This window comes from Saccostrea cucullata, unplaced genomic scaffold (genome assembly GCF_032062105.1).
Source record: "Saccostrea cucullata isolate Sc308-1 unplaced genomic scaffold, CSIRO_AGI_Scuc_v1 ctg431, whole genome shotgun sequence".
NCBI classification, from domain to species: domain Eukaryota; kingdom Metazoa; phylum Mollusca; class Bivalvia; order Ostreida; family Ostreidae; genus Saccostrea; species Saccostrea cuccullata.
Window position 1 is genome coordinate 251,524 of NW_026931011.1, and position 17,478 is coordinate 269,001.

The 17,478-nt window shown below is 34.9% G+C and overlaps 2 protein-coding genes across 4 annotated transcripts; both read right to left on the minus strand.

Moving 5' to 3' along the window:
- Positions 1–1,456: 1,456 nt before the first annotated feature.
- Positions 1,457–3,981, minus strand: LOC134231013 (uncharacterized). 2 transcript variants are annotated; one of them, XM_062712881.1, is made up of 2 exons: positions 3,913–3,981; positions 1,457–3,077 (listed from the first exon to the last, which is right to left on the minus strand). In XM_062712881.1, the coding sequence occupies exon 2, from the start codon at positions 2,581–2,583 to the stop codon at positions 1,750–1,752; it is 834 nt and encodes a 277-aa protein (XP_062568865.1). In that variant the 5' UTR covers positions 2,584–3,077; positions 3,913–3,981; the 3' UTR covers positions 1,457–1,749. The 2 variants fall into 2 exon arrangements, with proteins under 2 accessions (XP_062568865.1, XP_062568866.1); XM_062712882.1 differs by having other exon boundaries at positions 3,898–3,956.
- Positions 3,982–4,857: 876 nt separating this feature from the next.
- On the minus strand, positions 4,858–13,024 carry LOC134231014 (uncharacterized). 2 transcript variants are annotated; one of them, XM_062712884.1, is made up of 3 exons: positions 12,515–13,024; positions 7,773–7,922; positions 4,858–5,185 (listed from the first exon to the last, which is right to left on the minus strand). In XM_062712884.1, the coding sequence occupies exons 1-3, from the start codon at positions 12,702–12,704 to the stop codon at positions 5,031–5,033; spliced, it is 495 nt and encodes a 164-aa protein (XP_062568868.1). In that variant the 5' UTR covers positions 12,705–13,024; the 3' UTR covers positions 4,858–5,030. The 2 variants fall into 2 exon arrangements, with proteins under 2 accessions (XP_062568868.1, XP_062568867.1); XM_062712883.1 differs by lacking the exon at positions 12,515–13,024 and adding an exon at positions 10,167–10,378.
- Between the last annotated feature and the right edge of the window lie 4,454 nt (positions 13,025–17,478).

The following is a 17,478-nucleotide window of genomic DNA, read 5'->3' on the forward strand; positions in this document are numbered from 1 at the left end:
CACCTGAGTCAGTATTGCCCTTGTTGGTTTTAATCAGCATTTTCTATGTACACCTTAGATGCTTCCATATGAATACCGGTATATTACTAATCGTGCCTTTGATGTTCTTTAGAAGGTTTTTTTTTTCATTTTCACCCAATACATGTATATATTCCTATGTACAACCTTTTAACGTAACATATATTATGGCTCCGCCTTACCTATAGGTGTCATGAACTTGAATCTACCCTACCTCGGTCTACCCGAGGATTTTTCCAAATATAAGACTTACCATACATGGCTTTGAGGTTCTTGAGAAAGTTTCTACCAAAAAAATTATCAGAGAATACTTCTGTCATGTTGTAATTTTTGATTTTACCGGTTGGTATACATGTACGTATAGAAAAAACATAAAAAATACAATTTTCATCAAAAATTACAATCAATATGACATTTCGATATAAATAAGTTTATGAGTAATCATGGTCTTGCTGTTCTTGAGAAATGTTTTTTTTTTTATTTACTTCTTACGTAAAACTTCTATACCTATATCGTGCTTTCATCATACCCTGGGAATTATGATCTTAACAAACTCGAATCTAAACTAGTATATAATGAAGTTAAATTATAAGTTTCATTAATATTTTCTGATCCAGTGGTTCTTAAGAGAAATTTTAAAAGATGCTTTAATTTTTCACTTATTTTTTTATGATCTATGGAAAGAGGACAACGCCAATTTGTTTGATCAGACAAGTAGTTGCATTGCTTTAACCAAGGATGTTTTGTGGCAAAGGACTATATATGATAAGAGCCAATTTTGGCCCCCTAAACACTGATCCAGTGTTCTTGAGAAGTAAAAAATGTGAAAAATGTACAAAAACATAGACATCTGGACAGACAGACGGACCAAATCTAATCGAAGAAAAGTTCACTTGAGCTATGAAAAGTATTCACATCTGTCTTTTTTTTTTAATAAAAAAAAAGTTCCCTTACAATTGGAATGTAGTTCATTAGTTCGGTAATGTCAGCGGTTCTACGCCGCCGAAAGTATTGAAAATATACAACCGTCTAGAACAGTCGGTTATAACTGCCCAGAATGGACAAGTTTAAGAGAATTAAAAAAATACATAAAGAACACGTGGTGAAAATTCCATCTTTTTTTCTAATATAACTTTGCTAAACCTTAATCAGGGACGTCTATAGGAAACTCAATTTTCCAAGTTTATTTTCAGAGCAAGTAAATTGCCATGACAACATACACTATGGCTTTATACAATTGAATTTGGAAGGTTGTATATCGACTTTGATGAATATACACCGTAATTGACGTTGATGTAATAGATAAAGAGTGAATTTATAAGCCCCATGTATACACCAGTATCGATTAATCCTGTTTAATTATCATTTTCAAATTCAGCTGACTTTTTGTTGTAATCTTGGGATTGATTGGGGCACCTTCTATCTTCTTCGCAAGTTATAAAGTTCTTTCAGTAATTTTCTAATTTTTAAATTTTCCCCCGTAATTTAACGTTTTTATTCTCCAACTATTTAAAAATGGTATATATATCATGTATATATGACAAACATTACGCGCTAATGTTCGAAACTATGGGATAAATTGTTTTCTCAAACAAATTTTTGTTTTCTCTTATCAGGTTCACAATTCAACCTTTAGACCTCTGCTTAATTCAAATGTAAATCTAGAACTAAAAATAACTGTTTACTTTGCACGTCAAGTTTAGACATAAACCACGTTTGTTACAAAAATACTTAATAAAAGGAACCGTCTTTATCATCTATATCAGTCAACCATTGTCGGATTCGACCTTCTTTCATTTCCGAGTCATCGGTTACCATAGTTATAAGATTAGGTGAAGAATTTTCATTAGAATTGGCGACAGAGAAGCGTGACATCTGCTCTTGAACTTCCCGTGGTGTGACGTAATCACCCAAACTGTCGTCCATACTGTCACTCCCTACCTCACTTGTTCTCTGGCTTTCCGATTGAAAGTTACTGAAAGACTTGGTGCTTCTTTGGACAGCATTTTCCACACACTCCTTTTGATTCTTCTCTGGGTTCGAAGCATACCGCCGTAGATAGTTTTGTTTTTGTTTAATATGTTCCAGTTTGTCCGAGAATTGTGTGCTGTCGGACGAGGAGTCGTTAGATATGAGTCCTATACTCCGGGCTGTACATTCACTTGTCAGTGATAGTGTACTCCCGATCTTGTTTCCCGGTCCCAGGGTGTTGGAAGACTTCCGAGAAACCATGGTTTCCGTCCATGATTGTTCCATATCATCTTGGTCAAACTGAAACACTTGACGTCTCTGGAGTCGAGGTGAGCAATATAGGTCAAGAGTGGAACGGGAACTAGACTCACTTCCGTCCGATGACGGGAAATTAGTACTTCCGGTGCGCTTCTGTAACTGATTTCCTTCATTGGCGATTGCTAGCTCCCCAGCAGAGTGCGAATGAGGGATCGTGCCTCCCGTAGTTTCAGGTCCGTGCGGCTCAGAGGTTTCGAACACAATTTTCGGAACAGCTGGAATAAACAAAGATTGGATGCCCTTCCGGTCTACTGAAATTCTTCTCGTTTTCTCCATAACAGAAAGGAAACTCAAGAAATATATGCCGTGTTCTCATGCTAGTCAAAAGACAATTATCGTAAGTGAGCAGATCACTTTACATCAGCACATGTTCTATTTGCATGGAGGACTTTGAACAAGAAAAAGTTTTAGTTCACATCGATTTCAAGTAAAGGATCCCGTAGATATACGTCAATCTCTACAATCAATGCAAACCGTCAATATTCCTTCTTTAGTCTTGAACTGAATATGAAAATTAATGAGCAATCAACACGATCCGAAGATGGCATCCAATTCCTACACAAAAATCACTCGATAACACACGAGAATTACTCAGAGAGCCTTAAAGTTGACGAGATGAATTAGCAGCACATTGAAATTCACAAACGTGGAATACGGGATCAATGATTATAGACATTAACAAAATTTATCGCTACAGTCTTCCTTCTTCGGCTTCCTTCCTATTGATCAAATGAACATCCCTGACTCTCTCTCCTTCACTAGGGATATTTCTGCAAAAGAAACAGAAGTAAATCCCAATTAGGTTGTTTTCTATATCGGAGAAATAGTTTTCTTTTGCTTGCTAATACTCTGCACAATGCAGAAATGATTACTCGTTTAGAAAGGTAACGAACTCCCTCGGGACCGGATCGATGATAGCCAGCCAAGAGAGGAATTTTAAAGTCATCAGAATCCAGATTGATTGAATGCTCTTCTGCTTCAGTCGTCCGTCAAGTTTTGAAGAATCAAAGGTTTTTTATGCATTATTTTTTATCATTATAAAGCAACAAAAAAAACCCCCAAAAGTCAGGGTTATTTTGATCACGCTATTTTCAGGATTTGGTCTCATTTTCCGCGGATTAAACAGGAATTTTGCATGTCTTGATACAATGAAATCTGAGTCGGCATAATTCAGGATTTGTAAAGACGGTCTTACTTTAGATCTAGCTTGGTTTACTTGAGTAGCATTTAATTTTCAGTTCTTTCTATTTAAGCAACAGCTATACAAAGCATGCCGTGGTCGTCATCTCTATAGAATTTTTTCTTCATTTTTACTAATGTACATGTATTTCAAAGCAAAAATGTCAAATCATCTTTTATATGGCTTTTAACTTATGAGTAAAATCCCTAATTCCCAAATAAAGAAACTGGACATTTCAGAAAATTTTCGACGTTTAAAACAAAAAAAAATCGACGTCAAATGTTGGACCGCAAGACTCTCAAAAAAAAATATCGATTTACAATATCAATACTGCTGACTCGCGATTATTTTGCAATATGCCTTTATGCAATTTTTCCCTGAATCATCCATTTGTTATGAAATTTTTATACCTGATATTGACTTACTGCATTGTCTGTACAAATCCTCCGCTACGAATTCTCCTAAAAAAACTGCATAAATCGCTTCTTGAATTACTATTGTATCCTTTTGCAAAATCCCAACCTGCAGTTTAACTAATAGCTATTTACAATCGCTCTACTGATATATATCAATGTTATATTTATGAAGTAAAGTGTAAACTTCCGTGTGAAAAGCATGGATAGAAGTATTTCCTTTTTTGTGCGTCATTGTAACAGAAAGTCCTGGCTGGAAGCTAATGTTATGTCTTCTGGCAGTCTTATTGAGACATTGATTATTCATTATCTCTCCAGCCAGCCCCCCTCATTTAAAACTAAAATAAAAACACCACAAATCCTTTGTGTACCGGGACTCTGATGTAGATTTTAATGCTCCCAAAGGTTCCATTCCTTTCTACCAAACGATAGAATCGAAGAAGCCTATATAATACGACAGTTTAAAAGGTTTTAAGAGTTGAATAACGTGCAAAGCTGTTGCTAGTCCGAAATAAGTAGCTAAATATTGTACAGTCTTCGTCCTGTATCTGAGTATGAATGCTAAAAGACTGAATTAAAATGCTAAAAGTGCTAAGAATGGTTTAGGAAAAAAGAATTGGAGATGAAATGCAGAAAAAAAAGCCGTTGAAACCACGGCCAGTTCACTAGGAGCATTTGTATCACAGAATCCTTCTGCACTATCACCAAACATTGTTAAAATCTTCATGTAATTAAAATTGTTGGAATAAACTGTGCAAAACTGTGCTGTACACATTGTTCTATACCATGTAGTTTTTTTCATGTCGATGTTATGATAATCAGAATATATATTTCGGGAAACATAAAATGGTCAAAATTTGCGGTCTGATGTCTATTTCTGTCTTGTGCTGAAGATTTTATGCAATAATAAAAAGGCTGTATTGTTTCTTTCCCTAAGGAAGACAGAAGGACGCAATCTACACATTCAATCGTAACTTTATTTCCTAAAATACTTTTACAACGAAAATTTCAAAAATACATTTATATCTAATTCATCGTTATCACGTAATGGTGAGAACTGCGCCTGCTGTAAATGATCCGTTAGCTAGCTCCTCGATCATCTGACAGACTATATAGTTGGCTTCGCTGGATCATCCCTGGACAAGGCCTGGTTTGACCAAGTGAATGGCCATCAGTGCAGTAGCTACACCGTATATTAGTCCGGCGATGACAGCCAGCGCGAATGACCACGAGAGGGCGCTTCCATTCGCGCCATAAATAATCACACCTAGGAGAGTAGACCCCGCTGAAAAATTGAAGAAACATTGTATTTTTTAATCGTGAAATGTAGATGATTTTTTCTTCAAAAAGACAAATAGTCAAATAAAAATGTCATTTACTGATTTTTATCTTAACAGATAAAAATACTTTTAACGACAAAGGATAAAAACTCAGAAGAAAATTTTAATGTTTTTGTTGAATGACCACATAGCTAAATAATTTAAGTTTGGTTGTAACGCGTCATTTGATTGGATAAAAAATTAGTTTATATCGTATAACCTGTGTTGCCTAGGTCACAATGCCTTACGTCAAAGACTTGTTAATAATCTGTTTGACGTGCTCACTCTGAAGGCATTTTTGGAGAAAATTTTGAATTAATTTAATTTCAAAACTTCAAAATGGAAAATTAATTTATAAGGAATGACTTTAATGGGTATTCAGGTTATTCTGGTATATCCTGGTTTGGATCAGTTTACGCTTTTTTATAAGCCGTTTCGCTATTTTTGGTTTTTGATATGAAATGGGCCTAAAGCTTCTATTATATGACTTACGTATTCTGCTCAATACTTAAAAATGACTGATATTAAAGTACAAGATCAAATATTTAAAATTTCCTTAATTTGATTTATATTCCACGTACCTAGTGTTATAAATAAGCCCGAACACCAGTTGTGTTGGAATTAATTCATATCTGGAATTTTTCGGAAAATGTATTAATTTCCTTCCATTTTCAGAAAATTCCTAAAACGAAAACACTCAAATTTCCTGAAGTCAATAAAAATTGAAATTCTGGTGTCGTTTCACTTGTACTGCGTATATGTACATCTGGTACATGTATAATTAGCTGCAATAATGTAGCCCTCTCCGATTTTTTTTATCTGATGTTTTCTGGAGAGGGCTACAATGCCGCAGAATCTCCGTAATGGTGCAAATATATTTACGGGTGATTACAGGCAAAATTAATTGTTTTTACATTCAACTTACTTCTAATACATGTAAGTCGGCATCTTTATCATCGTCAATAAACCCACTCTCCGATTTTTTTTACGATGTTTTTCCTCTCTCCATCTCGTGATGGGAGAGATAACGAAGCAAAATTAATCATTCAACGTGGGTTTACATGTAATCGGCATCTTTATTCACTTTCAAAAACATAGCCCCACAAACGCGAAAACCATGTGAAATAAATCTGCGTGTTTTCCAGTCGCTCTACTCAGCAACCATGACAGTTCACGTTTGATGTGCGGAGACTTGCGCTTGAAATTTAGAATAACTCAATAAAGCAAATGTCGGTGTTTATAAATAATTGTAATGAATAGCATCACTAAACATTGATAAATAAAACCATTCCATGTATTATTTTTTCGTAAACAGCGACATTTATGCTTAAGGGAATTCCCAAAAGATCCGCTCCTGCAGATCCTAAATTCTCATTGGCTGTCTCAAAATAAAATCTATCAAGGTCAGTAAACATGGCGGATAAATTCAAATTGTGATGTTGACATACACGAAAAATAACCGATATATAGATCGTTCTGTATATTTTTGGATCGATTTATGTCTTGCATAACTACATTTTGGGATTCCAGGTAAGAAATTTTAATAAAATAGACAATTTGACCTGAAATCTGTGCGGTAGTGAATCACTCCCGCACTTGCACCATTCCGGAGATCCTAAGGAGTTGTAGCCCCCCCCCCCCCCCCCAAAAAAAAGGGGGGGGGGGAGGGCAAAATTACTGCAGTTAATGAATAATGTAACCGCACGGCAAATACAATTCAAATATCTTCGCAAAGAATAAAGTTCTATGGGTTATTTTGTCTCCTACACATTTTGTAGACATACTCTTTTCACAGCTCAAATTATAATATTTTAAGGTAATTTTGAAAGAAATCAAAGATTTGGAAAAAATCTGTCTTTCCTGATTTTGAGCATAACATATTTTATTCCATTTGAGTGTTAATTTTTATCCTTATACAAAATATGATTCAATATTTATTACATTTACATGTTTTTCTGCATGTCAGAACTTTTGCGAAAACATCCCAAAACAAATGTCCTATTTTTGCGACAGCTTCATCTATCTATGTATGTATACCGTATTTAACGCAAATTAATTTTTTCAATCCAAAAAACATTCTTTATGCTTGCAAAGAAAGCAAAAATTTGACTATCGCGAATATAACCATAATTTACTACATTTTTCATTCAATGTACTCTAACCAATTGCTGTTTTTTCTCTGCACTATACCCCAACTTAACCTCAACTTCGGCAATCAATAATATGACGTTACCTATTCCCCGCAAGCACTTCATAGCACATCAAGTTACAAATTTCTCTCTAAAATTTAGCTTAGTAATTATGACGTAATATGTTTTTTCTTACTTTATGAAATTTTAGTTAGTTTAAAGAATAGAAGGGAATTTGCATTAAATTGAAGATTATAAATGTACTTTTGAAAGTGGGTGAAAAATAAGTGATTGCAGGGAAACGGTATAAGCGTGATTTTGCGTTAGAAATAGGAAATGGTATATGGGTTAAAAATAATGCATGACTGCGGGGAATGGGGTTAACCCGTCTTCCACGCCACGCATTTGTAGTAGTATTTTGTACCTGCAATCCCTACTGCCACAAGACTAATGATGAACAGAACTCGATTTCCCGCTGTTTTGTCTATGAATATATATAGGATGATCAGGATTAGTCCCACAAATCCACCAATCAGGCCGATTGTCTCAAAAGCTTGGGTAGCTCCAAACCAACCTATCAAAATAAAAGTCATCATTGAACACAACCAATGAAATTAACGATAGAAAAAAGTCGTCATATAGTGCAAGTCTCTGTTATCCTATAGGACTTACAGTAAGGCGTGGTATTCACTGCTGAAATATACACTCGGGCTAATGTCAACGAGTGTAGCAATGATCCAGTATTTCGTACGGCAAAGAGATGGGGCTTAAGTCGTCTCATCGTTGTCAACAACAGTTTAAAGTTGCTGATGTTATTAATTTCTTAACCAATGAGAATCTATTCGCCATTTGAGTGACGCTAATTAGGGGTGTCGAGAAAGTCACGCCCTACTGAGAGTCCAAGGTTAACTGAGAATTGTACTAAGATACAACCTATCTCAATAACGATACAGTTGTCAAAGGAAAACATCGTTTGCACCTATCAAACTGTTTTCCAGCTATTTCTACAAAACGTGCTGTGATGCAAAAATGTATTTAGTGTATATTCGATGAGATGCATATGTTATCTCCCACGAAACTTAATTCCCGCTATCGATGAAATTGTAATATATCAAAATGCTGGGTATCTCCAAACCAACCGATTAAAAAACGTAGCATCATTCATTCAAAATGTCTGAGCGGATTCAATACAAGTTGAATTGAAAAAAAAACAGTGGAGTTCTATAAATGTTAAAAAGCGATCAAAAAATAAAATAAAATCAATGTTGTACCGCTGAGTGAGATTTTGGACTACCGGTATTTTTATCGATGAGATACTGGACCGCTATGACGCTTTTTACGTCACACTGTAAGATGTATACATATCAATCATCGTGATCAAGGAAGCTAGTGCAAGATAAGTCAAAATAATAAGGTATAACAAAACATGCATTGACTGGACAATCGCAAAATGCGTTTTGTTGACCATTCAAACCAAACTGGTTGTTCTTGGATCAAACAAAATGCATGTTGCCCTCGAACTGATGTCACGCAATTATGTCAACTGGCCAACAGATACCCCCAAATCAAATATATCAAAACAAGGAATGAATGAAAATTTTTGTGTGTGTCATCATCCAAGCAATCCTACATTAAAAAGAAAGAATTCAGCAACAACTCATGGATAACTCATGAGGCAAATATTTTTGGGTTACAATCTGAAAAATGAAGTCAGTGGATGAATTCTGCTAAGTAGTCTCCGTTTCGAAAAATACTCGAAAAAGTAACGTGTAAATACATGCACTGGGTAACTTAAACGATTCTGTTTTATTTCTAATGTTTATGATGGGGGATATTAATGTCACCTTCAAAATCCTGAAGTGACTGCCTGCAGACTAACTGAAAAAGGTACATGCGTTTCTATAAATCGCTTAGAAAAAAAGCGTCAGTTACGCCTTTATGTGTCCCTTTCTACATTTCTGACACACACACATTTATAAAAACATTTGTTACAATGTTCAGAGTAAGTAACAAACTAAAATGTGCAATATATGTAGATTTGCATTTCTTAAAGAACGACCAAATGTCATGAACATTTTTTTCAGATGTAGGATAAAGCAATTTGCTGTCTGGTCGAATTCTCTTAACACGAAAAGAGATAATATCACTATATATTGTATGCAAATCTCGTTTGTCATCTACGTTATAAATATCAAGAAAAGGTGACGCTATACAAAAAATAATAAGTAACATGTGTCTTACAAGAAGACTTTTCAGTGGTGTTTTAAAAACCTTAGTTCTTTGTCTTTACTTAGAACCTTTCAACATACATGCTGACGCTCAGTGCAATGACAAAGGAAAGAAGATTTTCTCCCCTCCTCTACACACGCCTACATGCGTGCACGCTCATCAGAAAGATATGAGATGTTTCTTAAGGCTGTATGTACAAATCATTTGTTATCCTTCCAGCTGGCTTTGTAATTAAACATGATCGCCCTACTTAATTCGCCCTTTTTTCTTCTGTGGAAATTTGTCTTCTTCTACACACATTAAATTGTAAGCAACATTAATTATCATTCCTGAGCATAAAATATGAATATGATATATTCAAGCGTGGTTGGATTGGTTGTATGATTTTCTCATTTAACAATTATCATAAAAAGATACAAAATTTTAAACAGAATGATGAAAGCAACAAATACCTTCTGATAAAGCCATATAGAAAGAAGCAACTGTATACATGTATATATATAAGACAAATTTTAAAACAAAACTGAGTGATATTAACAAACCACTATTTCAAGAAGAATCGCGTTATAAAGCTTTTAAACATATATACCGGAACCCGAGGATACGGAGTAACAGTAAGGCTGACAAATCTTCCAGAGTCCCCAGTGATGGGAGTATACGTATCCGGTCCAATTACTCCAGTAGGCCGTGGAAAATCCCACCAGGTGGAACAACACGGCAACAATGACACAGATAAAGGAAATCTTCACCACTAAACTAGAGCTCCCGAATCCCGCCATCTTCCCGTCAACACGAACCAGTTGTGTTTATTTGTGAGTAAGGAGGTTAACACTGGGTACCCCCAAGGGATAATAGAAAAACCCGCATCTAAAATTGGAGTAAGCATGGTAAGCGCGAGATTTCATCGCGGACTAATGCAGAAACTGTATTCCAAGAATTCCATTCGACTTTTCTCTGGTCCCCTCTATGCTTAAGGTCAGACGACACGATCTTCAAAAATATATAATTTTTCCTAAGAATTTGTCACTGAAGTATAGTTACTAAAACAGATTTCCTCACAAAAAATTGAGGTACCTTACCAGGCATTTGGACAAGATACCAGAGGGTGACGTTTCTAATATAATCCTTATGGGTAATTTTTTGAAACTCCTAAATCACAATTTTTGTGTACTTAAATTTAAAAACATGTTGAAAACAGTATACAGAAATCACAAGAGAATGACAATAATGAATAAATTTGGATATGATATTAAGAGATTAAAACATGTATATTTGAGGAACGTGTCGTCTGACCTTAAAGCAATATGTGAGCTGCAACTTTGAAGTCGGAATTTTTTATTGCAAAATTGGAAATAACTATTTCAATGACAGAAAAAAATAATAGTTAATAAACTTCTGTTGTTCATATTTGCGATGAAAAAACTATTTATAAGCTTCGATTGAATCAAAATAAAATTATTGTCGTGCTGTACAATAATGATTTCTTATATACATTGTAAAACTGTATATTGGATTGTATATAGAAGTCTTTCTTCTGCTTTATTTTTAGTCTCATTGATCATAAAGGTTTAGTTACATACATGTACAAATTTATCATAATAACACATTTTGATGACATGCAAGTTGGATTTTTTTTTTTTAGATAATCTAATTTTATTCCGGATAAATTTACTTACCTTTCAGTACCTGACGTCATACATGTAAGATACAACATAGGTACATGTATGTTATGCGACCTATTTATGTAAACAGCTTAAATTATATTAGCTGCAGATCTGTAGCTCTCCGAAAAAAATTATTGATAGACCGGAGAGCTACAGAGCCACCCATTGAAAAAAACTGTATATTTATTGCGCACAAAAAAATGCGCTCGGTTCTCGATTTATTTCTCCATGTTTTTATAGCTGTAATCTCAAAATATTACTAACCGTGTGTTCCTAACATATTCTTTGACTCTTTCCACAACATTCCTCATAATTGTTGTTAATAGTCCTCCTGGTCCTGATATTGCAATCATCGGACATTTCGCTTAATTATACTGCCATTTTGGTTTCAAAGATAATTCGGTCCAATATGCTTCGTTCAGATGTCAACTACGAGAGAACTTGATAGAGGAGAGAGTAATTTTTTGAAATCTTCCATTTTTTGCAATTGAGGTAAGAGATTTGGAAAAATTAATCAAGAATCGAGCGCACTTTAAATATACAGTTTTTTTCAATGGGTGGCACTGTAGCTCTCCGGTCTATCAATATATATTTATTCGGAGAGCTACAGGTCTGCAGCTAAAATTATATGAAAAAAGGTCGAGATAATCAACAGGGATATCGGTCTAAGAAATCTACAATCAAAACAAATCTGTGAATGAAGCATAAAACATGGACCCTCGGAAATTCCAGATGTTGGATCAGGTGTCCAGGAGGAGTAACCATCCCCTGTCGACCGTTACATATGTATGGAGCCCTATGAATCGATCGGTAGACGGAATATCCCAAAGTTAAATTAAGTATAGATCTATAAGCAATGATCAGACAATATATAAAACAGGTAACTCAAAATATAACCTACTGTTAGCTTATGTCTGCAACTCAGAACATGCTCTTAAGTGTGGAACAAGTTGGAAGATGTTTACACCAAAGTGCAGAGGAAAGCAGAAAATAATTACTACAAGAATATCATAGAATCCGTCCATTGTTGGTATGTTTTTCATGATTTCTACATTTTTAGTTATTCTATGGTTTATATTACAAATTGTATCGACTTTTTTCTTTTCTTCTTTTATTTTAAAGAAAAAAGAAGAAATTTGGAGTTTATGTTTCATTTAACTATGTTTCATTCGAAGTGTCAGAAATATTGAAATATAGAGCGATGACAGTAAACAGTTCTTAAAGAGCACGTATAAATGAGAATTCTTGGATCCACCTGTTGTCTATGACTCACCTGCTGAGTAGGGATCCTCCAGACAGTGGAATCTAGGCGTAAGGATACACGCCTCCCAAAGTCCAGTATAAAATACCCCTCCGTCTGACCAATGGTTGGACGAGAATCCAATCACGTGAACAAACACAGATGTCGCAAGGAGAGCAGACGACAATTTAGGGGTCGACCGGACGTCTAAAAAATCTTCCATAGATCCTAAAAAATGGAGGACCCATCGGACGAAATTCCACAGTCTGTAGCCTAAATCAAACTAAATTGTAGCGTTTTTGTTATTCTTCAAGCAAAACTTTCTCTTCTTTGTGAAGTTTCTGGGCAGACAAATAAAATTGCTCAGATCTTATCTTCTGAACTTAAGAATCAAACGAAGTAGAACCGTACGTGTCGATCCACGGCTGTTAATAGAAAACATATCTCTAATTATAGGTTATGTTCTCTTACAACACGCCTCTGTTCTCGGTGTGTATATTAAAAATAAAAAATTCAAAAACTTCTTGAGTGATGAACGGAAAAGTTTGATAATAACCCAACTGCTTCAATGCGACGATGTAAATTATTTGATGATACTGGGCAGGCTATGGAGGAAGGGGGAGGGTAGAAATAATTACAAAGGTAGGATAACAACATTATGGCACAAACAGGTGTAGTGTAGATGCAATAAAGCATGATCAATTTCCAGTGTTTATCTTTGGCTTCTCAATTAATGTTGCACTGGTAAAAGAATGGAATCACAGAATGGCAAAACTACAACAAACAACAATGCATAAATGAATAAAAAAAGCATTAAAAAAATAACTTTTTGAAAAAAAAATCGTAGGTTACTTTTATATTTAGAAAATATTTCTAGAGGAAATGCTAAGAGGTTCATGCATGCATGACGGTCTCCCCAGCTTGCACGTAGATAAATTGCATACGGTAAATTTGCTTTAGAAATTGTCGTATCTATGTAACATTTTTATTTTAATTGTATAACAATGATTCGATACAGAAGAGCATGGTCTACGTATTGTCAATTTCTAAAACGTGGTTAGTTATTTACAAACAAGTTGATTAAGCAAGAATATCAGCAGTCTCGTTTTAAGTAATCATTTCGTCAGTTCTATGGTCGATACAATGACCTTGTAAGCAAATACAATTTATCAATAAGTTTAATGCTGAACGACTTCTTTTGTCCCCCGCTTTCGCGAAAGCGATGGGACATTAAATCTCATTCGTCTATCCAACTGTCAGTCTGTAGTTCTGTCTATCCGTCTCAAAAGCTTAAACCTTGGACATATCTTTTGAAAGAGAAAAGAGAGGGCTTTCATATTATAAATGTATATACTACTGTGACAAGAACTTCCTGAATACACCATGATTTTTGACCCCGTGACCTTGACGCTTGACCTACTTTAAAAAAATTAGACATTACTTTAAATTGGCAAAACTTTTGAACGAGAAGAGATAGGGCATTCATATTAAACATGTGTATTTTCTGTGACAAGACCTTTTTAAAGACACTATGATTTTTGGCCTGTGACCTTGAAGTTTAACCTACTTTTCAAAAGCCTTAACTTTGGTCATGACTTTTAAATGAGTAGAGATAGCGCTTTAATATTACACCTGTGTAATGCCTATGACAAGATCTTTCTAAATACTGTACATGATATTTAACCCTGTGACCATACCTTGAAGTTTGACCTAGTGTAAAAAAAATAACAGTACATCTACTTAAAATTGGATATGTATAATACCTGTGAAAAGACCTTTCGAAAATTCAGTGTGACCTTTGAAGTTTGACCTACTTTTCTCAAACTTTAACCTTGGTCGTGACTTTTGATTGAGAAGACATGGGGCTCTCATATTAAATTTGTGTATTGCTCGTGAAATACACTATTATTTTCAATCTTCTGACCGTGACCTTGAAGTTTGACTTACTTTTCAAAAATGTTTTCCCTTTAATTTTTTATTGAAAATAGAAAGGGCTTTGATATTTGTTATGTGCATCACCTGTGACAAGATATTTTCATGCATGCTATGATTTCTGACCCCTTGACCTTTACGTTTGACCTAATTTTCAAAAAAATCAACTTCGGTGATAACTTCTGAATGACATAAGATAGGCGTTCATTTTTGACAAAATTCCACATAGACACTGAAAGCGGGGGACCACAATTCTCTTAATTTGATTGTTCATACTAATTGTTAGGCCATTATTTTACACACTGAGTTGTCCACGGATTTTCCCATTAACTCCCGATCATGGCAAGAAGCACACGGCGGATGTGACCGGTTGGCAGGGGATGCTCACTCCTCCATGGCACCTGATCCCATCTCTGATGTCTTGTAGGTCCTTGAGTGTTCCGCTCCTGTTTTGAAATGTTTAATGGACTTTTGAGCTCGAATAATGTTCGTTATCTACACATATTTCATAGCTTCAAATCCTCGATTACGGGGGCCTAAAAAATCCATCAATAATGAATTTGCAAAACTTTAACTTTAAAAATAACAACTTTGTTTGATTTTTAAACATAACCAAGCATTTGGACATATGAAAAAGTAGAGAAATGTCGTCCTCTCGTGCAAACCACTAAAAATTTACTTTTAAACAGTTTAAAACACGAATTTAAATGAAATGGTTTTTGCATTCATTCCAGAAATTCTTAATTTTTGCAGGAACATGTTAAAAGGTTATCATGAACGTTGTTTTGTTCTTTCTTTCCAATTCAGCCAATGCCGAAGAAGTAAAATCTTGCGATTTTTAATTGTGCGGAGTTCAGATAGTTGATTGTGAGGATGAGGAAGAAGATTAACCAAAAAAAAAAAAAATCCTAAGCCATATCTTTATTTTAACATTTTAAGATCATCCTAAGATTATCGCGTGACATGTTTTCAAAGCTATCTAGCTTTAGGATATCCTATATAAACTAAGACGTCTTAAATCATTATGACATACAAATACGCTGTAAAAGTTTTAAACCATCACCCGGAAACAGAAAGTAGTCTTTTTATGCCCCCGTAACCGAAGATTAGGTGGTATATAGTTTTGTCCTGTCCGTCCGTCTTTCTGTCTATTTGTTTTTCTGCAAAAACTTTAACTTTGTCCATAACTTTTGAGTGGGAGGGGCTTTGACTCTCATATTTCACAGGTGTATTCCTTGTGACAAGACCTTTCTTTTGGTGTTACCAAATTTTCAACCTTGACCATATCTTTAACATTTCACAGGTGTATTCCTTGTAAGAAGACCTTCCATTGGGTACCAAGGGAAACAATTTTAACCTAGGAGTTTCACTTGATTTGAGAAATTTCAACTCTCGCCATTTGCTGGCATACGGGGGCGTCAGTGTTTACAAAAAGACATCTTGTTTTTCTCAATGTATTTCTGTGTGAAACTTGGATATCCCATTGTGGCCCCTCCCTATCCCCTGAAGTCATAACCTGAACAAAAATAATTAATTTTTATGATAAATCTGTACTGTACAGTGTATCTCATTTCAGAATGCATGTGAAACCTCTGTAAAGAAAATGAACGGAAACTGCATATATAACTGGAATGTTTTTAAGTTCAAGGGGTATAAATCTGTCCAAAATGGCTCGATCGTAACCAAAACAGAACTTGACCTAGATATTCCTTTGATAAATCTTATCTGTATACCAAATTTTATTTCAATATGTGCAATCAATGAACAGAAAGTGGACCGACAGACCGACCGACCAATATCAATAATGGTCTGATCAAAACTAAACTAGGAGGTGCACAATGGCACTATATAACAAAGATTCTGTGAAAGTCTCAGTCTCAGGATATAATTATATACCCTATATATATATACCCTCCAACTTTTCAAGCGGATGGTATAATTAATAAAGTAGCAAAAATGTATAGGTTGCCGTATTTTTCATTTTTAGTAAACAGTATAAATCATCGGTTAAAACTTGTTAAAATTCTGATGCTAAACGTTCCAAAGTAATTGCTATACTTACAAAATACTCGAATTGTGAAAGTCAGGGAAAACGTTTTACACATGCACAATAAAGAAAATGCCTGAATATATCAGGAGTTATTGCCCATGGCATTATAAAGAAAATATACATTTTTACAATTATTTTACCTAACAATTATTTGCATTACAAAAAGCCTTCACCCAAGAGACATTTTTCTAAGTGATTTAAATTTACATACATAACATACGTAATAATTTTTGCAAAAACTTGACAACACAGGAGGGTGGAAATGCATGAAGACGGACAAAATCATCGCCAGTAAGTACTTTGATTCTACAAAAATATCAACTTTTATACCCCCGCTTGAAAAGTCGGAGGGTATCTAGTCATCGGGATGTCCGTCTGTACGTCGTTAAACTTTGGGGTACCCATCTCTTATTCACAACTCTTCTTTTACCACGGAATGAAATTTAATGAGACTACCATGATAGAGCAGGGACCTATATACTAACCCACTGTTTTAGTACATAGGTCCCTGCATAGATTCTTTGTTCCAATGTGCCATTGTGCACCTTTACTTCTTGAGCGGAAGCATATTTCGTGTTCCCATAGCAAAACATTGACACCGACATTTTTTCTGTACTGTTGAAGGGTACCCATGACCCATCTATCTGCAAAATCCTCGTTACTACTGAATAAAATTACTTCCACATTCTTTTTTTTTTATATATAACACCATAATGCATCTCCCTTTTCATCTAACATTTATTTTGGGTCTCCCTGATCAAAACATGGTAGTCATATGGGAGGCGGCTGAGGTCTATTTAGTGAACTCAGTGCTTACATTAGGTCATAATAAATAAATTGCTAGATTCTCATCCGAATTTTTTTTAGAAATCGAGGCGGGCGGGCGGCTTTTATGTTTTCAAATTTGCAGATTTTTTATTGACCTGGTCAATCGGTGTAATATTATCTACAATACCCGAATAAAAGTCATAGTAAAGGTTCAGTTATCTCTTACTTCACATCATCACCAATCCTT